This window comes from Pleurodeles waltl, chromosome 4_2, assembly GCF_031143425.1.
Source record: "Pleurodeles waltl isolate 20211129_DDA chromosome 4_2, aPleWal1.hap1.20221129, whole genome shotgun sequence".
In the NCBI taxonomy this organism is placed as follows: domain Eukaryota; kingdom Metazoa; phylum Chordata; class Amphibia; order Caudata; family Salamandridae; genus Pleurodeles; species Pleurodeles waltl.
Window position 1 is genome coordinate 16932171 of NC_090443.1, and position 24877 is coordinate 16957047.

At 46.7% G+C, this 24877-nt stretch overlaps 1 protein-coding gene across 1 annotated transcript in view; it reads right to left on the reverse strand.

Moving 5' to 3' along the window:
- Positions 1-24877, reverse strand: part of LOC138293808 (venom factor-like) — a 473276-nt gene that overhangs the window by 290660 nt on the left and 157739 nt on the right. Inside the window, exons 11-12 of the mRNA XM_069233135.1 lie at positions 21510-21659; positions 19313-19525 (exon numbers count right to left, since the gene is read on the reverse strand). Of these exons, the coding sequence (XP_069089236.1) occupies positions 19313-19525; positions 21510-21659 (363 nt within the window). The remainder of the gene's footprint in view (positions 1-19312; positions 19526-21509; positions 21660-24877) is intronic.

A 24877-nucleotide genomic window follows, 5' to 3' on the forward strand; every position in this document is an offset into this window, starting at 1 on the left:
TTTACAAAATTTTGCAAAGATCCACGTAAGGGTGTTGACAAAGCCTGGTCCACATGCCAGGACAAACTTTTGGATGTCGTGGGTCCGTTGACTCACATATTTGATTGGGCTGAGGCAGCTCGTTTGGACAATTCGTCCTTATGGGTTCAGTGGTCCATATGTCTCTTGGGGAATGCTAACACATTCAATCACTCACAAACGAAGAAAAGGTCTCCTTCTTAAACTTGACCCCAAACTGGTCAACCTGGCAGTATCAGACCCGTGCATCAAAGCTGAAGGCCTCCTTTTTGGGGATTCCTTTATCAAGGAGCTAAGCAAATATGTGTCAGCTTTTTCTTCGTTAGTCAAAGCCCAGCAATCTCTCAAAAAGATGTTTAACATTCGGGTTTTTGCCAGGGCTGGCAGCGGCAAGCACCTCTTTGCCAGCCGTTCCTACAACAACCAGGGTTCCCGTGGTGCCTTTAATACCTCCTACCAGGAATACAGACTGCAGTTCTACCTGCAGAGTGGATGCAGTTTCCGCAACAAAGGCACCCGAGGCTCCAGATTCTCATCACAAACTGGTAAGTCCCTCTTCTGGACTTCCTATTGTAGGAGGTCGCCTTTTATTGTTTCTACCAAAATGGCAGTCGATTACAGCAGACCCATGGGTACTAGAAACCGTTCAGTGTTACACTATCGAGCTTTACTCAAAGCCTGTGCAGTTACAGTTTCCTCATCCTCCCAAATTCTCTCTAGAAATGGTAAATTTGATTTCATCAGAAATCCAGTCTCTTCTTCAGAAACACGCAATTGTCCCTTGTCAGTTAGACACTTCAGGTTTCATCAGTTCAGTTTTCCTGGTTCTAAAGAAGAACAAAAAGATGCGTCCAGTCATTAACTTGAAACATTTCAACCAGTTTGTTGTTTATCGTCATTTCAAAATGGAGACTATTTTCCATATCAGAGATTCTCTCCTGCCGGGTGATTGGATAGTTCGTTTAAACCTCCAGGACGCTTATCTTTCCATTCTCATGCATCCAGATTCCAGGAAATTCTTACAGTTCGAATAGTCAAATCAAACTTATAATTTTTCCTCCCTTCCTTTCGGCCTCTTATCTGCACCTTGGTGTTTCACAAAGCTCAAGAGACTGGTTGTAGCTTTCCTCAGAGCCCAGTGAGTCAGGTTAATCATTTATCTGGACGATATCCTTATCATGAATCAAAAACCTTTCTTCTCTCCAATCTCATATCCTATTGACCTGTTCTCTCCTGTCCGATCTAGGTTTTCTTATAAACAACAAAAAGTCCTCTCTGGTTCCGGTCCAATGGATAGAATTTTTAGGTTTTCTAGTGGACTCTGTCTCCGCTACTCTTCATTTTCCTTCCTCAAAAGTAAAATACATAAAGTCAGAGATTCTTCAAAGTTTGCGCAAATCCCTTATATCTCTAAGATCCTTAGCAAGGATTGTAGGCCTTCTTTCCTCTTCAGTTCAGGCCATCTTTCCGGGTTCTCTCCATTACAGAGCCCTTCAAAGACTCAAAATACGTCTTCTTCAAAAAGGTCTGGCTTACTCAGACAACATTGTTTTAGACCAGGGTTCTCGCGCGGACCTCCAATTGTGGATAGACCATTTAGACGCCTGGAACGGCAGGACTATCTTTGCATCAGCCCCAGATCTAATATGATGCAAGCTGTTCCGGCTGGGGAGCTCGGTGTAGACCAATCTTGACTGGGGGCACATGGTCTCTAGAGGATTCAAAGTTGCACATACACTGTTTAGAGATGCTTGCTGGCCCCTTTGTAATAAAAAGCCTGGCAAGAGACAGGGTTTGTTTTTCAGTTCTTCTCAGGTTGGACAACATATCAGCGGTCCGATATATCAACCACTTGGGAGGCACAAACTCCAAAACCTTTAGCGGAATTAGCGTAAGGGTTTTGGGAGTTTTGTCTTCTAAAAAGGATTTCGGTCCAGGCAGAATATATTCCGGGCAATCTCAATACGGTAGCAGACTGGCATTCATGTTACCTTCAAGATTCAAGCGATTGGAGACTTCATCCCTTAGTTTTCAAGGCTATTTCTCGCAAATGGGGTCCTTTCCAAATAGATCTTTTTGCGTTGCGTCTCAATGCTCAACTACCCCAATTCTTCAGCTGGCATCCAGATCCTTAAGCTCTAGCCTTCGATGCTGTCTCTCAGTATTGGTCAATATTTCTCAACTATGCTTTCCTCCGTTTATCATGATGAGCAGGTTCTTAGCCCAGGTCAGACGTCAACAGGCAGTGGTGGTCCTCATAGCTTCCTTTTGGCAATCCCAAGTGTGGTTCCCTTCCCTTCTGGAGTTGGCAATAGACTTTCCTTTTCTCTTTTCCGGACCTCTTCACCAATCCCCTGGGTCTTCCTCACAATTTGATTTTAGAGAATCTTCTCACACTTTCAGCATGGAAATTATTGGGGATTCCCAACCAGTCCTGGCTATTTCAGCAGAAGCTTCAAGCTTCATCGAACACTCTTGGGATACAGGTACAAAGAAGACAAACTGGTCAGCTTTGTCTATATGGCATAGCTGGTGCATGGGAAAAAATTATCAATTCCCTTTCAGCGGATATACCTTCATTGTTAATTTCCTTGCGGCTGAAGCAAATAAAGGTAAGTCTTATCGTACTATCAATCTGTACAGGTCGGCTATTTCTTCTGCTCATCCTTACATCAATGGTAAGCCTGTTGGTGAACATCCTCTGGTTTGTCATCTGTTGAAGGGAGTAAAGTTTTCCAATCCTCCTTTACCTACATACAGTTCTTTGTGGGATGTTAATGTTGTTTTTAACCTGTTTTTAGCCTGGCCAGATAATAACATGCTCCCTTTGAAAACGTTGTCTGCTAAACTGGCTATGTTGTTATGCCTTGTTTCTTTCAAACACCTTTCTGATGTTAGAGCCCTTGACATTACTGCTCGTCACTTTACTCCTTCAGGTGTCCTATTTAATGGTCACAGACATACTGGAATTGATTTGGCAACAGTTTTTTATCCTTATTTTCCTGACCACCCAAAACTTTGTGTAGGTCAATGTCTAAAGATATATGAACAGAAGACAGCCGATTTGAGATCTTCCTCAGCATCCCAACTCCTGATTTCTTTCAAGAAACCTTTTAAGCATGTTTCCTCCTCAACTCTGGCCCGGTGGTTTAAGTGTGTTATGATACTTCTTCTTTTGGGACCCATTCTGCTAGGGGTGCTATGGCTTCCAAAGCCTTTTCGTCTGGCTCTCGTTTTGAGGACACTCTCAAATCGGCTGACTGGTCTAATGACAATGTGTTTAAAGTGTTCTATTGTAAACCAGTACAACATGCCTCTTTAACAGTTATTAATTCGCTTTAAACTAGCATAATAGGAGCCTCCGGTCTTGCCATAAAATTTAGATTTTCCTAGTAATCTATGAAGGAAAGTCTTAATTTTATTAAAGGCATGGAGGCGAGTATTATCCTGCCTCAACAATAATTCCATATTTGTTTTCCCCTGCCTTTCAGCATCATCTACTCCTTCACAAGCATCCTCATGAACGTTTTCTTACGGCTGGTCAACACTGGACTCTTCCATCTGCCCTGCCTCTTCAACATTATCTTCTACAACCAGATGTCCTACTTTTCTCCAGATCCAAGTCTCCGTTTATGAACTTTTTTCAAGATCTGTTCGCTTTGGTTATAGCTATTTGCATTATTTGTTCTATCTTACCTTTGTTTTTTACTTGTTAACCCTCACACAAGAAAAGAGGGCTGCTCACAGTCAAGATGGGTATTTAGGTGTATGATGCCTATGATTGGTGGATATAAATGGACTACTCATTGTTTCCCATTGGCCTCGTTACGTTTGGCCTTCTGGGATTTGAAGTTTTTTTTTACTGCTGCTATTGAATAAAACAAGAAAAGAATAGCATAATACTCGCCTCCGTGTCTTTAATAAAATGAAGACTTTCCTTCATAGACTACTAGCAAAATCTACATTATGGACAACTCTCTCTTTCATTTATATTTAAGCAGACAATGCGTATAAGGTAGAACACTATTTTCTTCATTTTTGTGAGGTAACATTTCTCTAATAGTATGGCCCGTTAGGAGAAAAAAACGTTGCGCCTTCTAATATTACACCACCAAATGTGCAAAACACGATGTGCGCTGATTGACCTGTGCACATTTTGCTGCAAGAATTTCTTGAACCCGACTGTGTACAGGCCCGAGACGGGAGCCTGTGCAGGATAGAGCACTGGTGGTGGATGGGGCGGATAGCGTGGAGGGGCTGCGAAGAGGGGTGGCTAGTCGCACGGCAGAGGCAACGTGCCATCTCTAGGCCTCGACTGTACTCTCAGATAGAAGGTGCCGCAACTGAGATAGATGCTTACAATCACTTTAAAAATTTGTAACTGGTACTGGTGACACCACAAAGCACCCCTGGACCTTTTGACTGCTTCTTGATAACACTGGCTGTCTGCACTAGAATAGAATTCATCATTATGTTTGCTTATCTTATGGACACCGTGCAAATATGACTGGAGCCCTTTAAAGAACGTGGGCAAACTGCAAGGCACAGGACAGTGTAAGTGCATCACAGAAACAAGTTCATAGTCAACAACCTCATGTTTGCTGTGACATACTCCCCAAGCCAGCCATGATTCTTGAGCCAGTGCCTTTACTGATTTGTTGATATTTGTGTTTATGCTGCGTTTTTCATATCACCTTGGCCCGTTCAAAGCCGTAACATTTAACCCTCACAGATTAAAACTCGATTTTCTGTTAAAAATATGCTGAAGCGCTCTTAACAGGGCACGGATCCAGGGTGCACCTGTTCTGACGGGCCTTACGTCTTCATTACTGCCGGTGTCCGGGAATAGGCAGTGGCATAACAAAACTTGAGGGCCCTGTAGTGTCCTGATGGACACATTAGTGTTTTCACCAGCCACTCTTGCTGAGGGCTGGCTTCCACACTCACCCCACACCCATCAATCACAGGCGTCACCACTCAGGTTACCCTGCTAATAAAAAGAGGCCGGTGCACTTGCCCAAGGCCAGTTATACGAACCCTAACCATGTATTACTGTCATCACTATTGGTAGCAAGAGGGCCTATGGTCCCAAACACCACAATGGCGACGAGCGGGTTGGACCCACGTGTGTGCGTGCAGCAGACCTGAAGTTTGGTGAGGGAAGAGTATAGCCTTTGACTGAGGCACCCCTACTCCTGCTGCCAGCATGACAGCCACCAAAAGAACAAAGAGAACAGAATCCAGCTTTCATGCCCTGCAGTCGTCTGCTGCCTCACCTGCTGCTGTTTAATCCCGGCGAGGAAATGAAGGAGAAGCACCCTCCTGTGAGGCAGACTGCACCATCACTAAGGCGGCCGATGTGCCCAGGAGGGAAGAGAAGAGTGAAGCGGTCAGCGACTGTGTCATGAGTGAGTGGAACCACCCACCGCAGCAAGTAAACAGCCAGCAGCGTCCCCAAGTAGAGGCACGTAGACACTGTGCACTGACTGCCAGACACTGCTGCTCCCTGCACCCGTCATTGCAGTGCCCAGGGTGATGAAACTGCACTGGGCAAGAGTGTGGCGTTGAGGCAGAAAACAAGGCTGCACCTTTTGCAAAACAACATGAGCCCGTTTCAGCACTGAAAGAGTTGGGAGAGCACTGCACGCCCCTCCTGCTATTTCACCTACCTAAGTAACTCGGGTGCAGCGAACCTAGCAACAGGGCCCTGTGCAGAACAGTAAAGCATACTGACATTCTGAGGCAGTATACCAAACAAATTCCCCCCTCCCCAGTGCCACAAAGCACAACATCCACCTTAAGGTACCTGGACCGTAGGTGTAAAGAAGGTGCCATACTCTATTATTCGAGTGCTGCACCCCAGGGCAGCAAAAACCAGCAGAAACTGACAGAGGCAAGAATGGGGGAAAAGAGCCGCACTGCCGCACAGAGACTATGACCCCCTGCTCACCTGTAATGCCCACGTGGGCGACAAGAGTGCACCGAGTTGAGCGGAGCCATGGGCGTAGGAAGTGTGGGGGACGCGGGGGACGTATCCTCCCCAGATTTTGGAGGGTGGGGGACACAGAGGACGAAGGTGGGGGGGACAAGGGGACAAAATTATTTCCCCTTTTACATCTATTATTCAGAGGGCCATTAGCGCACAAAAGCGCTACTTATAATAGCCCTGTAGGGACCATCCTCCAATCTGATGGTAACAGAATGAAGGTGAGTCAGGAGGCCCTCTGCCGTTTTGTTTGTCCTGTTCACAACTGTGGGCATTAAGGGTGCTCATAAGAACAAAGGACACGAGAAGGAGAAGAGTTTTGGATGATTACTGTCTGCATCACCTGCCGCCTAGAAGAGGAGCACTGTGGGATGCCTTCAAGAGTAGCTGCAGAACAATGAGGAAGATCTAAAGAGGAAACAGAGTCCCACTCAGCCTGGTGCCTGCAGGCTAGAAAGGAGACTGTCAAACACAGTATTTGTATTTGCCTAAGATCACACCAGTTGGTGAAACAGTGAAGTCGAAATTGGGCCCAGATTTTACCCTTTCCCACAGGTTTTAGAAGGGTATATTTTTCTAAGATTTATGCTTAATGCTTTTTTATCTAGGTAATGAAAGGCTTGATTATAGCGTGGCTAACAGGGAGAAGCCATATTTCATTTTGGGCCGTTATGCCTAGCGTTATTATTTATGTTGTTGTTATTGTTACATAATTAAGCATATTGAAGTATATTATCTTTTCTTTATCTTTTCTTCACTCTACTCTGAAACAATCTACCCTATGCCACTGCACCCTATACCACATTTCTCCACTCTGTGCTACTCTACACCACTGCAATCTATGCTGTACCACTCCACTCTACTCTGCAGAACTCTACACTACGCCACTGCAATCTATGCTATTCTACTCTAACCATTGTACACTACACCCCTGCACTCTGCCAGTGCACTCTTCACCACTTTACTCAAAACCAATGCACTCTATGCCACTGCACTCTGCCAATCTACTCTGCACCACAGCACTCTATTCCACTGCTTTCAATGCCACTGTACTCTGTGCCACAGCACTCTAGGCGACTGCACTCTATGCCACTCTACAATACACCACTGTACTCTGCGACCCTCTAATCTGAAACATTACACTCTGCCACTGAACTCTACGCCACTCTACTCTGCACCACTGCATTCAATGCCACTGTACTCTGTCCCAATGCACTCTTTTCTGCACAACGGCACTCTAATCTACTCTACTCTACACCACTCCACTGTAGGCACTTCACTCTACTTTGAAACCATCTCCTATATGCCACTGCAATCTACGCAATTCCACTCTTTGCTATTTCAGTCTAATCTACCCTGCACCACTACAATGTACCCTGCGCCACTCCAATCTGCTCTGCACTGCTCTATGCTACTGCACTCTACATCATTATGCTCCACTCTGCAACAATCTACTCTTCACCACTATACTGTACTCTGCAGCAATCTACTCTATGTCACTGCACTCTTTGCAACTCTATTCTACTCTACACCACTGTACTCTAAGCCACTCTTCTCTACTCTGCATTACTCTACATCACTGCACTCTACACCAATGCATTCTATGCCACTCTACTCTACACCACTGCCCTTTATGACACTCTGCTCTGCAACACTGCACTCTGCCACTGAACTATACTCCTCTCTACTCTGCACCGCTCAACTATATGCCACTCTACTGCACTCTACACCAATGTACTATATGCCACTACACTCTATGCCACTCTACTCTGCATCACTGCACTCTGCACCAGTCTACTCTACCTTGCCATTCCAGCCTTCTGAGGTTTTCCAGGCAGCCCCAGCTGCTGCCACCTCTCAGACAGGTTTCTGCCCTCCTGTTGCTTGAGAAGCTCAAGCCCAGGAAGGTAGAACAAAGGATTTCCTTTGGGGGAGGGGTGTTACACCCTCTCCCTTTTGAAATAGGTTTGGAAGGGGTAGCTTCCTTCCCCAGGCCACTGGAAATGCTTTGAAGGGCACATTTGGTGCCCTCCTTAAATAATCCAGTCTACACCAGTTCAGGTACCCCCAGTCTGTGCTCTGGCACGAAACTGGACAAAGGAAAGGGGAGTGACCATTCCCCTGTCCATCACCACCCCAGGTGTGGTGCTCAGAGCTCCTCCAGAGGGTCCCTGGGTTTTGCCATCTTGGATTCCAAGTTGGCAGCGAACTCTGGGAGCATCTGAGTGGCCAGTGCCAGCAGGTGGTGTCAGAGCCATCCCATGATAGGTGCTTACCTGTTTAGCTGACCAATCCCCCTTTCAGGGCTATTTAGGATCTCTCCTTTGGGAGGATCTTCAAATTCAGATTGCAAGACTTCAGCAGGAATCCTCTGCATCCTTTACTTCACCTTCTCACCGAAGAAACTGCATCTGGACCCTCCAGGAACTAAACTGCAACAACGAACCAAAGACGACTTCTGCAACATTGTAACTTCAGCTGCTGCCAGCAACTGCAGCTGTTTCACGGTCGTGCATCCTCAGAGGACAGCCTGTCTTCAGTCTGCACCAGAAGAATGAACGAATCTCCCTTGGAGTGAAGGAGTCACTCCCCTGCTTCAGCAGGCATCTCTCTGCAATGATGACCATCTGCATGGGTCACCTCTCCTGACGAGTTGCATGGATCCTGCATCACGGGTGGTAGACTGAAGTGGTCCCGATGGTCCTGACGTCCTACTGTCCAACTTTGGTGGAGGTAAGAGCTTGCCCTCTCACGCAAGACAGTACCCCGTGCACCACGTGTTTTTCAGTTGCCAAGGCATGTGGAATCCTTCTATGAAATTCTTTGTGCACAATTTAGCTCCGGACCCTAGCACTCCTTCCTGAGATGCACAGCTTCCTGAGTGGTTCTCTGACGGCATGGGATCCTTTGTTTTTGTGCTGCATGGGCCTCCTTTTGCAACTCGTTTGCCCCCGTGCTGGGGGACTCCTGTGTGTGCTGGCTGGTATTCTGTGGGCTCTCTGAGTTGCTGAGAGCCCCCTCTGACTCCTCCTCCTGGGTAGAGTCCACCAGGTCCCTCCTGGTCCCGGGCAGTGCCATTTTCCACTAACCATGAGCTTTGCCTGTGCCAAGGCTTGTTGGTGGAATCCAGCGATGCAAACCAGACTGCAATCATCCATCCGGTGTGGGATATCATCTGCACCAACCCGCATCCATCTTCTTGGGTGCAGTACAGACTGTTGTTCTTCACCAGTGGTTCTTCTTTTGCACCTTGATTCGGGTTAGCGGGGGCTCCTGTCCTCCCTGGACTCTTCTGTGCTTCTTGGACTTAGTCCCATTCTTCCACAGGTCTTTATGTCCAGGAATCCACCCTTTGTGTCTTGAAGTATCTTCTGGTTCTTGTATTATCTTCTTTCTCGTGTTCTTGTGTGTTCTGGGAAAGTTACTGTGATTTACTCCCGCTTTCCTGGGCTCTGAGGTGGGTTCTATTACTTACCTTTGGTATTTTCTAATACTCCTGGCGCCCCTCTACACACCACACTTGCCTAGGTGGGAAACCGACATTCGCATTCCACTTTCTTAGTACATAGTTTGTGTTTCCCCTAGGCCCATTTCTAACCATTGTGATTTTCACTAATTGCACTGTTTTCTGTTTTTATTGCTATTGCTGCATACTGGTGTATATAATTGGTGTATTACTTACCTCCTAAGGGAGTATAGTCTCTATGGTATTTTTGGCATTTGTGTCACTAAAATAAAGTACCTATATTTTTGTAACACTGAGTATTTTCTTTCATGTGTGTGAGTACTGTGTGACTACGAGCGATTTGTATAGGGTTGATTGAAAGTCACCAAGGCTGTCCCTGTCCCCCCCAGAAATGTATTGTCTCCTACGCCCCTGAGCGGAGCCAGCGGAGCCCCCAATGAGAGGCGTCACTTTCCGGAGCTGGTGGCGTAAGACAGGCCTCCTTTCTCCACCAACAGCAGAAGGCTCACTCCCCTGTCTTAAGTTTTTAACCTTGCATGGCCCATGATAGGAGAGAGGCTGCTACTGCGGGAATGACAAAGAAACCACTGCCATGGCACAGCCAGTCGAGAGCTGTCTGAGAAGTCAAAAATAAATAAAAAAGCAGCAGCAGCGCCACCTGGTGGACATCATGCTGCAGCAGCAGTTTTAAGGCCCAGTGACGCACGAGAAAAAATAAAAGCCCCAGGAAAGAATGGGGCACACTCGCCATGCTTGGCATTGTCTCGTATCCCCAACCATAGGACATAACATGAAAGCAACACAGGGAGCACGGCACCTGCACCTACGAGGAATTGCAGGGCAGAAGGTTTGCCCCACATAGGCGACTCCAAAAAACAAAAAGACAGAGCAGACCTGAAGAGTACTGTGTGCCTCCTAGTGGTAGGAGGCCACTGCCACCATAGGAGAAAAGAATGGTAAGACCACCTGCCACAGCAACAGACTGTGCAAGAGGGTGTCAAATGCCTTCAAGTGTCTGGAATCTGTTTCAACAGAGGTGAGTCTGTGAACCCCTGTAAAGAGACACTGCTGATGCCCAAAGCTGCCCCAGCGAAGCAGCAAAACCTCAGAAGACCAGAAGACTGACAGAAGGCACAAGGGGAAGGTGCATGCATGCGCAGCCCCTAGCGGCTGTCTACTGCCACGAATGGGAAGAGAGCACTGCATACACCCAGCGGAAAAAGCCACCACTGTACACCCGGAGAACGGGCATGGCCAGGCTCCAGCGAAGGGCGCCCCTGGAGGAAGAGACAAGGTCAGAGGTGTGTAGAGGGCCACACCAGCGAACCTGACAGCACGGGCAGGAGCCCGAGAGACAGATAGGCCTCTGAGAGCGAGATCTAACACCAAGTAGAAAGAGGCCGCACCAGCCGGCCACACCCCAGCACACCATTGGCCCTTCATTGAGGAGGTCAGGAGAAGTGACCAACCCTGCCAAGCAAATGGAGGCAGGAGCAGGCGTTGCAACAGCGCAGTCTTGATGCGCAAGCGCTGCGCCCTCAAATGAAGACATGAAGAAGTGATGGTGACCCTCCAGTCAGGAAGCAGACCTCCAAGATCCCCGAACGGACCAGACCTGTGGGAGGTCTGCAAGGAGAGTGGATCAAGTCCTACTGACAGGACCAAGCCTGTGAGAGGATGCGACAGAAGATGATGCACCATCCGAGGTGCAGCACATCACCAGCGAGAGGTCCATGTGGCGCACCATGCGACGTGGGGTGCAATGCCACATCAAGAGAGGAAAAGAGAAGAGAAGAACATGGTACAATGCCACAACATTAATGGGTGAAGAGAGAAAGGGTGTGACAGACCTGTCACACAGAAGATCAACACCACCACAGGTGCGCAAGCAAAAGGGAGATGAGCGACAGAACCGAGAACTAGTGCAAGCCTACCACAGGGCATCCATCACCACAAGCCAGCCACCGGAGTGAACAGAAATCGCTGGAGACAGCTCCACCGGCAGACCAACTGTAAGCTGCCAGCATGCAAGAACCAGGCCCAGGCCCCATGCTTTCCAGCTCAACCTGTCCTGTCACCTGTCACCGGCAGCTTGACCACGACGGCATCCCTATTGCCAACTGCACACACCATGCAAAAAACGCAAGTAGCCAAGAACTCCCTCAAGTCATCCTTTGGCTAGAGAAGACACCGCCACCTTTGATCTATCGCAAGAGATAGTAAGATTGTCATCCTTATGAGGTGTATCACCCAAAACACCTCTAGAGCACAGCACCACCGAGTGGAGCCAAAGTCAGCAACAAGACCAGAAGTTAACAAGGCATCCCTGGGGCCGTGGGATGATGGCCACCAGAAACCTGCCGTTAGCCCCCATGAACCGGACACCTGCTGAGGAGAGCAGACCAGACCATTTGGATCATTCACTCTCTGGGTTGCATAAGGCTTGGATGTGGCCCTGTTGGGAGCTTCTGCAGCAACCCCTTGGCGTGGCATACAAACGGCCGACACAGCCCACACGGTCCCAAGGTATTCTAGGGGCAAGGGCTTCAAGGGAATTCTGGTGAGAGAGGAGTCCAGCCAAGAGAGTTGTGTCTGAGACAGCTCCATGACAGGCACCGGGAAGCAATATGGTCACGGATGGAAACTGGTTACCCAAAGACTATTGCACAAGAGCCAAAGCACCTGAGTCCTGATGGCCAGAGCACACTGACCACGTGACAACCACCCTTGTGGCTCCAAGCACAACTTGGATGTGGTCCTGTTGGCAGTTCCTCAGCGATGCCTCCGATTGGCCTGTGATAGGCCCAGCACAGTCCACACGGTCCCGTGGCAGCCAGCCAAAACAGCCTTAAGGAGACTCCTGTCCGATGAAGTTCTGGCAGTAGAGGGAAGCCTGAAGCTGCTCTGCCAGTGGACGACATCTTTTCATCCAGGTCATCCTCAGTCTTTGGAGGTTTGCTGTCCCTGGAGCCAGAATGCCTTCAGAGATCCTTGAAGTGGACTCCCCACTGCTCCTGATGCACCAGCATCAAGCTTTGTAAATAGACTCCAACACCGTGAACCCAGGCAGGACAGGACCAACAGCCCCAAGTGAACTGTGATGTCGTGGACAGGCGATTAAGGTCCACATTGCCATTCGTGTCCAGATCAGACTAGTTCAATGCAGCATGTCCGGTGGACCGCCTTAGAGACTCAGGCCCTCATTACAACCCTGGCGGTCAAAGACCGCCAAGGCTGTTTTGGAGGTTGCACCGCCAACAGGCTGGCGGTGCAAACTCGCATATTATGACCGCGGCGGAAGCACCGCGGTTTTCCGCCGGGACCGGCGGTTTTCAGCCACGTTGGTCCCGGTAGATTTAATCCTCCAGGGCAGTGCAGCTTGCAGCACTGCCCAGGGGATTACGAGTCCCCTTCCCGCCAGCCTTTTCATGGCGGTAGGAACCGTCATGGAAAGGATGGCGGAAAGGGGAGTCGCGGGGCCCCTTGGCACAGCCCCATAAAGCTTTTCACTGTCTGCACAGCAGACAGTGAAAAGCGCGACGGGTGCAACTGCGCCCATCGCACGGCCGCAACACATCTGGCTCCATTTGGAGCGGGCTCCCATGTTGCGGCCGACATCCCCGCTGGGCCGGCGGGCGGAACCGGCGGGGATGTCATGATGGCCACCGCGGGAGTGCGGCCACATTGGCAGCCACACGGCGGTTACAACTTGGCGGGCAGTGGTTGCCACACGCCAAAGTTGTAATGAGGGCCTCAGTGTTTTATTTTATTGTTTATGTTTCTCTACCACAGGTTGGACTTGGTTGTTTCTTGGAAATAAAGTTTGGGTGTGATGTAGTGTCCTGCTGGACACATTTGTGTTTTCACCAGCCACTCTTGCTGAGGGCTGGCTTTCACACTCACCCCACACCCTCCATCACAGGCTTCACCAGTCAGGTGACCCTGCTAATAAAAAGGGCCAGGTGTTCGTGTCAGAGGCCAGTTATACAAACCCTAACCATGTGCCTGTGTCATCACTATTGGTTGCATGAGGGCCTAGGGCCCCAAACACCACAGGCCCCTCCCCTGCAAAGTACATGGATGGGCCCCTTCTGAACTCACTCAGGAGCTCATAGGTCAGTGTAATGTGCTGAGAAGGCCCCTGGAGCTTACCCCCCCTACACACACACACCGCGGGGCCTTTGTTACGCTACTGGGAATAGGGAAATGCCCCTTAAATGTTATTGCGCTGCTTTTTTACCATCTCTGGAGATGAAGAAATGAGACTCAGAACTCACTTCCAAGAGCTCAGTCTGCCGGGAAAAATCTGGTAAAATATGAGTGCTGTCACTCCCTTCCTCCAGGTGTCTTCGAGCACGCTGCGAAGTGGTCTCGTGTCAGCAATAGTGGGGCTACCTAAAAATAAGAAACTCATATATACATACAACACATGCCCAATCTAAACATGTCGCACCAAGGATAAGTCTTTGAATGAGATTTTCAGTAGCTTTATTGGGCCGATGACACAACTACCACTTCAGTTATTTATGTATTTTTTTGTTGAAGAGAGGCGTTTTGTGGTGGTCCAAGACCATTTCCCTAGCGAAAAACACAGCAAAACTTCAAATTGGTTAGCTAGTTTCCCTTGGGATCAGTTGCACATACAGTGTTGTGACAATTTTACTACACATAGCTTTCGTGTGGGTTTGTGCAGTAATCAGTCTGTGACAATTGGTTCCGTGGCAGTGCCCCGACCGCATAACCCCGCCCCATGTTGGTATCTATCTACCTAGTAGTGCGCCGTGGGCCATCTCGTCCTGTAGATCAGAAAACACATCTCTTCACACAACGGGATCAAAGACGCCTACTCCGTTCGGGTGACCCATGTTTGTTCTGCAAGGCATGTAAATAAACGACTACACAACGGACTTTGGTTGAATCGCTTTGTAGGATTAAGGGGGGGACTGCGTGCTATGTTCTATAAATATCTGGATTCAAGCTTTGATGTCCTTTGCCACAGAGGCAAGCCCGGCTCCAGGATTCGGGATCTGGGAGGGCCATTGATGCTAAATGGATTTGTGTAGCATCTCCTGTTTGTCTGAGGCCTGGGTCTGGGCATGCTGGAGAGTCTTGTAGAAGGAAGAGCTGCATACTGTGGGAGTAGTGCTTACTAGTTTTACCTCTTTGCTTTGTAGCTAAGTTCTTTATTTCTTTTGATCTCTGTCACTCTCCTTTCTCTCTGTTTCACTCTTCTTTCTCTCTGCCGTACTCACCTTTCTCTACACCTCATCCTCCTTCCCCTATGCCTCACCCTCATCTGTCTCCACCTCACCTTCCTCTTCTCAGCCTCTGCATCCTCCTGCCTCACTCTTGCCTCTCCACCTCACCCATCTTTCTCCATCTCATCCTCCTGTCTCCCTGCAGTGGCCTCCTCTTTCTCTCCACCTTACCCTAATTTCTTTCTCCTGTCATCCTCCTCTTTTTCTGCCTCAATCTCTCATTCTTTACCTTACTAGCCTCCTCAGTGTACTTCCACTGTAATCTTCTTCGTCACTTACCTTTCTTTCTCCACATGCCTTTCTCTCATTACCTCCCTCACTCGCCTGATTCTTCTCTTCACATAACCAGCCTCACACTCTCTTCCTCAGTATCCTTAACATCTTTGCCAACCCCTCCTATCTCCCTCTCACATTCCTGCCTATCACACACCCCTCTCTCTGCTTCAATACCCCTTCTTTGAAACACAACTTCCAACTTCCTCTCTCTCTCTCCATCTCAACCTTGACTGTCTCCAGCTCACCCTCTTCTGTCAGCCTTACCTACTTTTGTAAAGGAACCTTGAACTGTTTCCGAACAAGTGGTTGTGCTTTTGCGGATATGCATACATGGACTTTGTAATCCTGCGTGTTCTCCATGACAGCTCTCAGCATTTCAAACACCAGCAGTACCAAGGCCTGGATTATACAGTGTGTGTATGCAGAAGATCTACAAAGACTTGGGAGACCTGCATATTTTAAAGAGATTGTAAAGGACTGTGCAACTTTTGAAGATCCTACTGCTGTCCATTTACTTCAAATACATCTAATAATTGAAAGAGCAGTCAAAGTTGGTAACTGGCCAAACATCAAATGAAAACCTGTTTGTTCCCTTAGCTGCCCACTGTGCTAACAGCACTGATTCTGAGGATTAAGACTAGAACTGTAATTTGATAGTTCGTTTTAAACCAATAGTAAGTTGTCAGTCCTTTCAATTGGAAGTATTTTAAGGGGAACAATGTGGAAATGTATAGCTCATGTGAGTACCGATAGACTGAACAGTTTTTTCTAAATTGTGAATGGCATTTCCCCCGCTCTTCTTTTCTCCAGTCATTCTCTTCTATTCCATCAGCCTCTCTGTTTCCATCACTATCCCCACCCATCATTCTCCTCTCCCTTCTGGTCCACCAATCTCCTCTTAACACACCTTCTCTGCCCCAACACAGTTTAACATATGCTCATATCGCACCTCTCTGATGACTTTGGTTTTTCATCATCCTAATCCTTTATCAGCCTCATCCATCACCTTCACCCTTTCTCACTCTTTTCCCTCTACTCACCTCTCGTCCTTTTCTCAGTTCAGATTTATTAATCACCCTGTTCCCATCAACCACTTTGCTCATCGTTCTCCTGCTACATCCTTATTCATTCAGCTCCAACACATCTTCAGCACATTCTCTACCTTATGGCACACATCACTCTCCTACTCCTCTCTAATCCATCCTTTTTCATATTTTTCTCTTCCGTTCTACTCACTACTTTACTCTTTTTTTATCCATCTCTTTTATTATCATTCTTTTTTGTTATCTTTCCTTTTTTCCTTACTCTCACCTTTTCTGTCCTCACACTCTCATCTAATTAATCTCCATAGCGCATCTCTCCACAATTCCCATCACTATTTCCTCAAAAAGAATCTAGTATTTTTGATTCATTCACTGATTTTTAGAGCCACAGTGGTGAAACTTGTGGTCCTATGTTTTTAGGTACTTCTGACAAAAGGCCACCACCGCATCCGATAGATGTGAGTTATTGATAGCTGATAACATTAGCGGTCTAAACGGGTTATGTGCTCAGCCTTTCAAAATGCACCTTAACATAATTATTTGCAGCTCAAATAAGTGTGTTGCTTAACAGGGACCACTAGAAGCTCAGAATTTTTCCATTGATGTCAGGACATACAATTTCGACAGCATCTACTGTACCAATCTCTAGTTGCAAATAAAAAGCCGGAATAGCAATATTTGAACTCCACAGATTGTAAGAACATCTTAGTAGCAAGTTCATTAGGCCACTGTATAATCTTACTGGTTTAATACCGAGGGGTTACATTAGTCCTACAATCCATTTCTATCCTTGTGACAGAAAGAGATAATTTGTTGGGAGAGAATAAATACACAGTTCCCTGAGCCCTAAAGGGTGATATCTTCTCCTTGCTGTCCTTCTACTTATGTTAGACTAAGCTATCACTCCTGGCGATTTGGAGCAGGCAGGACAGTACATGTTGTCAGTGCTGACACAGAATAGCTGCCAATACTGTTCTTTCTATAGCAGGAACTTGCACTGCCCCTGCCCATTCTGTATCATGGTTATGTTAGAGAAACTTGGAAAAGTCTTTTCAATTCAGAAAAGTAAAAATGTATGGCATTGACAGTTATTTTGTTCATCTAGCGCAACAAGTTAAGAATAGGGACGCAGCAGGGTGAAACTAATACCACTACAAAGATATAAACTGATTGCATACATATTTTCTATTACTTTTCTTAGGATGGCAACATCCTTTCAGATTGTTTCTGTCATATTCAGGGCCAACTGTTATTACCTGTCAAGGGAGGACCACATAATGCAGCATGGTGTACTAAATTATGTAACAAGAAAAGGCAAATAATGTGGCCTAATACGGCATATTATGAAGCAGTATTCACCATGTTCTCATTTTTACACACGTTAACGGTGTGGGCAAAGATTTCACCTCAATAATATCAGTTTAACATCTAAATACAGCAAACTGCAACAGAGAAGTGACTTGCCTGTTCGTGACAAAATGCCTGTTTTTGCATGGCAACACACGTGGTAGTGTTTTAGTTACTTTTGATCTGTTTGAACTAGAACCTTTTTTTTGTTAAAATCTGCAAAAAAAGAGACACAGTGTGGCAAACGCAGCCAACCCATAATTATGTGGAAATCACATCTGCAGAATGACAAAATCACAGCGGCCCTGGCCATATATCATCTCTTACAGTAATGTGTAATTGGAGCTTGCAAGCCTCTTTTGATACAATAATCATGTCGGAGGTACCCCTGCTTTCACGTGTGCATTTAAACAGCCACCATCCCACGGACTTTACACCTGTCTAGGCACTTCAGGTAGACCACCACATTGGTGTTTGTCAGAAAGTTTACCTAATGGTTTCAGAAAGTGAGGCCGCAGGCCCTCATGAATCATTAGGAAAAGAAATAAAATATATTTTACTACTCCTATATGGACCTAGGGAGGGCCAGAGGGCTACCCTGGGTAGGCCTGGCCCACCTCCACCCCCTGCTAGAATTGGGCCTGCTTAGAGGGGGTCAGGTTGGGTCAGTTGAGTAGAAAACACATACCAACCCTGCTGCTGTTTCTTGCATACATGTCGGTGTTATAATTTGCAGTTGGATAACGGGATGTGAGCAGAATTGGTCGAGCATGGTTGTCATGGGTATTCCACCGAATGTACCTTTCTGAGCAAATCTGACCTCTGAGCCTATTTTAACTGCACACAGTAGCGCACACGGGAGCGCACGGATGTAAAAGGGGGTGAAAAGTTTGTGAAAGGGAGTGTGGCTTCCGTGGGGTGGGCCCTTCTTCTGGACTCCCTGCAACATCCGGGCCGAGACATATATAGCCCGTTTCACTTGTGGAAATTCTAAGCATTGGAATATTGGCCCCAGCACACGCGTATGGGAAGTTCTACAAGTTAAAAACACATCATTTGAAACCAAAAGTCACCAATAGGCAGTTCTAAGACTCAAACAGATTCAACTATGTCTTTCTCTAAATCGCTCTAGTAAACACCAGAAACATACATTTCAGTAGCTGGAAACAGTGATCAAACAATCACTGACCATGAAGCAAGTGGATATCATGCAGGGAGAGGTGATTTAACTAAATTATTAAGTCCTTAATATGTCACAAAATCTCAGAAGTCTTAAATGTTGTTTGTTTTTCTCTAGTTTTCTCAAAGGAAAACCCAGCATTGTGTGACCCTGACAGTCTGCTAAACGGCGAGGCTCAGTCAATATACAAAAATAAAGAAGGTGAAAGTGGAGCAGGTCGCAGGCCTTAAAGTAACTCTGGCCGGTGGGCATGTTGGGCCTAGTAGTCCACATGGGATTGGTACCCGGCAGCAGCCCAGCATGATTCTCTGCTGTAACTGAATATATGACAGTACTAGAACACCACCTTTCATTTGCCATGTCAGTCCAAAGTGAGGGGTGAAACTCAATTGTACTAAGAGCACAAGGAGACACCATGTTGAAGTATCTACGAATCGGAACTGGACAGGTTTGAATATTTCAGAGTTGCGCAATCAATAATGTGTGCCACTTGTAGCAGCAGGAGCCAAACCCTCCTGGACCCGACTCATAATTTAAATAAAAAATAAGAAACCCCAGGAGAGGGTTCCTAATTTGCTTAGATCAGCTGAAGCCGAGTCCCAATATATATAAATATATTCTTGTTTCGGGGCACCTTGTTCGCCTCCCCTCATGCATGCTTTCTTATGCAGGCACAAGGACCCCACCCTCCCTTCCTTACTCTGCCGTGATCTGTTCTCTAAAGGAAGGGCTTCTTACCATGTAGGTGAAATACTGAATCTGGTTCTGCATATCCATTTTCTCGTTCTGTATGTAGAAAGTCACCAGCAGGTTGCTCCCAAGTTTGACCTCTGTTGACGGGATCCCAATGTGCAGATAGTTCTTAAAGATTCCGTGCCCTTTGTATGCTTTGGCCACCATGGACACAGATGCTTGACGGTCTTCTGTGAGTCTTGTGTCTGAGGTTTTTACCTGGAATAAAGAACACAGTGATCTCTATCTTCTGTATATACATGTATTTGAAGGGGCTGATCTAGGATTTGATGTGAGGACAACTCTGACTCTATTTTACAATCATGCTAACGCTCTCATTTAGAGAGGAGAGGAGAGATAACAAGGGATCAGCCAAATATTGGTGAATGTCCCCTCTGCCGTCCTCTCTATTCCCCAACCTCATATAGAGTGCGGGGGATTGATCCACTGTCAGGAAAACCCAATTAGTGGACTGAACACTAGCTTCCAAGGTGAAGCTCTACGAAGCATAACACATTCAGTGCCATTCTTTCTTTGCCAGCAATCTAAGCCATGGCAGTCGCAGACCAAAAAGAAATTCCCCTGTCTCATTGTCGAAAGATCATAAAATATGAGCCCATCAGTTATTTACAAAATCAACCCCCACGTCCGGGGTCTATCTCAGTAAATACCATGATGTATATCATCATGTTTTTCCTTTGAAGCAGCTCCTGCCATAAACAAAGGAACAATGTACCCCAACCACTCAACAACAACCAGATAATTTTTATATTTGGTGGACTACTGGGGTAACACCAATACTGACTCTTCTACACCAACCATATGGTGGTCAGTCTACCAAATTTTAAAAGAACTCCATTACGTTTTTTATTTTATTTTAATTTCCAACATTGAAACCTGAAAGAAACATTTGTAATTACACTTGACTCTATTAAAATGGTGTAATAGAAGAATCATTTAGGGGAAATTCTCCAGATCTGCATAGTTCTGTTTAGATTTTTTCCTTACGACGAGAGACAGTAGTGGAATAGTAATTGTATATTTTGAGTCAACAGTGAGACCTAAGGAGTTTGTTCCTTCGTAGGCCCTAGTAAGAGTGTCTTGGCCAGATGACTGAAATTTAACAGCTACGATAATTATTGCATATTTTGAGTTCACCACTGTAAAAGAAGGCATAATATGTGAAGTTTTGTGCTTAATGCACCAATGTATGGTTGTTGAGGGAAAACTGCATGGGCACAGTGTTATCAGCAACTACTACCACTGCAGAACTTCAGGTCTTTCTCACTGCAATAATATAAGCCGCGCTGTGTCTCAGAAGATCCAGAACTATACAACTTCACCTGAATTTATCAGATCATCTGTCCAACTCTTACACTGGCCGGTTTCCTGATCTAATGCACAAAGACAACACCCTACACTCAAGGAATACCAGAATTGTATATAGTACCTTTGACAAGTTCGCTCCATCTGTAGATGGTCTTGTAACCCCCATCTTTGCTCTAAGGACCCGATTATGACTCAGGTTGAGTGGTATCCATGGATGATGGAATCCCAGACCCAAATTTTCAGCCAGTAAAATCATGAGGATTGGACTGCAAGTGTGACCTAGCGTTCTTCTCCGACCCCTGCCCAAATATTGCTTACATCATAGAGGGGACATGGAATGCTTCCACAGCCTGGCACTAGCTTCTTCTGACCGCTGACACCCTCCCCACCTCAAAAAGACCCTCCCCTATTTCCATTTACTATCTGTTTAATGAAGGTCGTAAACTGGAGTCAATGTGCCCCCTCAATCAGGACTCCATATTTGATTTCAGCAATTTTGTGTCCTCATGTTAGCAACTCAGAATAGCCCGATTTAAGTGTAGGAATAACTCCATGAAACGTTAATTCTTGCCACCCCGTACACCTGCACCTAAATCTAACTCACTTTTAACTGGGGCCTTACCACGCCTTGAAAATGTTGTAGAGAATCTATGAGCTGTACAGGGTTTTACAAACAACACAAAAAACAAATCTTGTGAATGAAGTATAACACATGACGTGAAGCTTCCCCTTCCATAGATTCACACTATTTCCTAGCATCAGCATCTCTGGGTTATAACTCACTTCAGCATGTGGACACTGTATAGAAGCCTGCTCTGGAGAAACGCAGATCACTAATGCTTTCTTTGCTGCATCTGTTCCCTTGGGCACCTACCGTGATTGGTAGCTGAGAGGAATCTGGCATTGTGTTGAAATTTAGTGCTGCAGTCCCATCCACTTGTGTTTTGATGGAGTACCCTGATGGGGTAACTGTCTGTAGTGGGACATATGCAGCCGGGGAGCCATCTGGATGCTTCACTGATACCTGACAAAAGAAAGTGAGATACTTAGACACTGAGAACAGGGCGGTTTGTGACAGTCACAATAGTTACCCTTGCAACAGGAAATAAAAGTAGCTTATGGAACCTGAGAGACTGTGTGCTGACATCACTGTATGTAAAGCATCACCTTTTATGGTGCAGACCACAGAGAAAACTGAACAGGATCTGCTTATCTGTAATGGGATGTGCAGTAAGGATTTTAGATGTTTCTTGACTTCCAAAGTGTGCCTTACCAACAGGCTTAGTCTCATATGCATTATTAAAGTGAGGGGCACATAGACAGCAGTACTTCTATCAGTGCTTTAAATGGGCAGTCACTGTCCGGTACTGAGTACCTGCACTTCTTTCATTTAAAAGGGACAGTCAAACCCCAATACTCTTGGAAGAAATGGCTAAATCTCCACAACACAAGTGTATATTGTAAGCATTCAGTTAACTAGGTGCTTGAGCCTCAGGATCAAACTGCCTTACAACGCCATTATTCCACAGAAAAAGTCTTGCAAAGGGAAAGCACTCTAGAATTCAGTTCCATCCATTAATTGATCATAGACAGTCAAACAAGCCAAATTTCAAATGTTCATTATGCTGAGGGGGTAATATTAATTGTGTGTAATTCAATAAGGAGTCTTAGATGTCCTTGATTTAAAAATTATATTCAGGGTCTGATTTAGATATTGGCAGAGGGCTTACTTTGTCACAACGGCGACGGATATCCTGTCTGCCGAAATCTAAATCCCATTATGTCCTATGGGATTTAGATTTAGGCAGAAGAGATATCCGTCATCTTTGTGATGGAGTAACCCCTCTGCCAATATCTAAATAAGACCCCCAGTATTTATTCATCATTTCTTCTTCTTTAAAAACAGACTGTTTCCTAGTTGCCTTGGCTGTTACTGTCTGTTTTTGAAGAAGAAATTAGGAAAAAAGACTGAATAAAATGGATCCCAGAAGCCAGGAGAGACCCCAGGGAGACCCAACACAACCAGGAACCAGCCAGGAGAATACAGACAAGACCCAGGGGAGAGACAAGAAGAAGAGGAAGTGTCGCTTCAGCACAGAGGAGCATGAAATTCTGGTGAGAGAGGTGACGGAGCACCAGCATCAACTCTTCATCACCTCTAAATTGCCAATTGGGAGGAGAGAGGCAATTTGGCAACAGATTGTGGACAAGATCAACAGTGTGGAAGAGGTCAGGAGAACTGTCACTGAATGCAAGAAATGCTGGCATGACTGCAAGCACAGGACAAAGGAGAAAATGGCAAGGAACAGGAAGGCAGCACTGCAGACCGGAGGTGGGAGTCCAGCACCGCAAGAGCACCTGGACAAGATGGAGGAGATGGTTGCAGCTGTCATCCCGGAGGAAATTGTCACTGGTACCGCAGGACAGGACAGCGCAGACGACCAGTAAACAACACATATGCGGGGTAAGTTGCATAGGGGACAAAAAGGCCTAAATGTCAAGTGCATGAAGGGGGAGGCACATACCTACTATACAGTGCATGTCAGCCCTGAAAATCAGGCAGTGGAAAGGGCAAAGGGGCACGGCATGGGACTCCCTGCACTGCCCATGCCAGGTGCATGGGCTGTGGAGGGGCATCCAGGGACACAGCATAATACCAACAACATTGCATGGGGGTACATCGCCATGCCAAGGCTGCTGGAAATGCTGAAGCAGACCAGGAGGGTAGGGTAGAACATAAAACTGGTATGGTGTCACAGGACAGCTGGTATTGTCAGAATGCAAACTAGAGGACAATGCCCAGTCTCAGGCCATTGGCTCAAGCAGCATTTACCATTGACAACAGTTGCCACTACTACCTGTGCTGTGTGTGCTGGTCAATTAGGAAATGGCAGTTAGGCACCCATGGCACAAACACACTCAAAATGAGGGTTCAGTATGACTACGTGATCAATCCCCATCAATCCCTATCCAAGTGCAACTCCTGTCAACTGCTCATGTCCGTAGGCTCAACAACCAACAGGCACTGTCGCATACATGACGTACACAGCAGTAATCTCATACCCATGCTGCCCATTCCTGGGTTTACCCCTGTGCCTGTGTCACAATAGCTGCAATGCCACCATGCAATATCTCAGAGATCACAGTGCTAAGACAACTGCATTGAGGGGGAAGACATATGTGTGTAGGTAGGCAAACACACCTGCACAGTCACAAGAGTAAATGGAACTGTGCCAGGCCCATCAGTGCAATGCAATGTAGCACATATACGCAAACATCAACATGAGAAACTACCAATGGTGACACCTGTACCGTTTCATGGTAATGGCATACATGGTATGGTGCTAGGTCTCAGCACCGCATAGGTGTATTTGAAAAATGATAGACTGGGACAGGGCCATATTGTTATGTGTGGTGCTGTGGCATCAGCACACCAACAATCATTGCAAGGCCTCACCATGCTAATGGAAGCAGAGGGAGAGTTGATGAGGACAAGAAGGTAGCAAGCCACAATTTGGACGGAACCCGCACCTAGGAGATGTGACGCAGCCAATTGCCCAAACTGCCCACACTGCATGTGACATGCAGGTGGGGCATTGGGCTGAGAGACTGCAAACATTAATGACAGGAACAATGCATGGGAACCAAGATAACAATGTACCACCAATAGGAAGTCAGTGACGTCACATTACAACTGGCACATCAGAGACACTCTAATTGTATAATATCTCATTGCAGAGGATGATGGCTCTCCTGTGGATCTGTCTGTCCTGGACTGCCATGATGACCTGGATGACCAGCTGACAACCATCTGCCAGGAAACCCTCCAAGATGTCCAGCGGACCCTCCAGACACCACCTCCAGTCGCAAGGAGGAGCATACATGTAGCAGCCATCCCAGAGGAGCCACCCACCACCCAATAGTACAACCTACCAGCTCAAACACAGCTGAGGACTCTGATGACACAGGGACAACTTTGAGAGAACAGTAGTGGGAGTACAGCGGGAGATGGCCAAGGAGGTGCAGGTGTGGATGCAAACTATGGCAGCCAGCCTTGAGGGGATGTGCATGTGCATGATGACGTCCGCAGAACAGTCAGCAGCCATACCAGTCACACAATCCCTACTGCAAGGAGTCCAACAGTGTGTGAGGAACCTCACCACTGCTGTGAGGGAGTTGCCACAACACCTGCCCTCTCATTCTTGTAGCTGCATGCATGACAACAAGCTGGACACCATACAC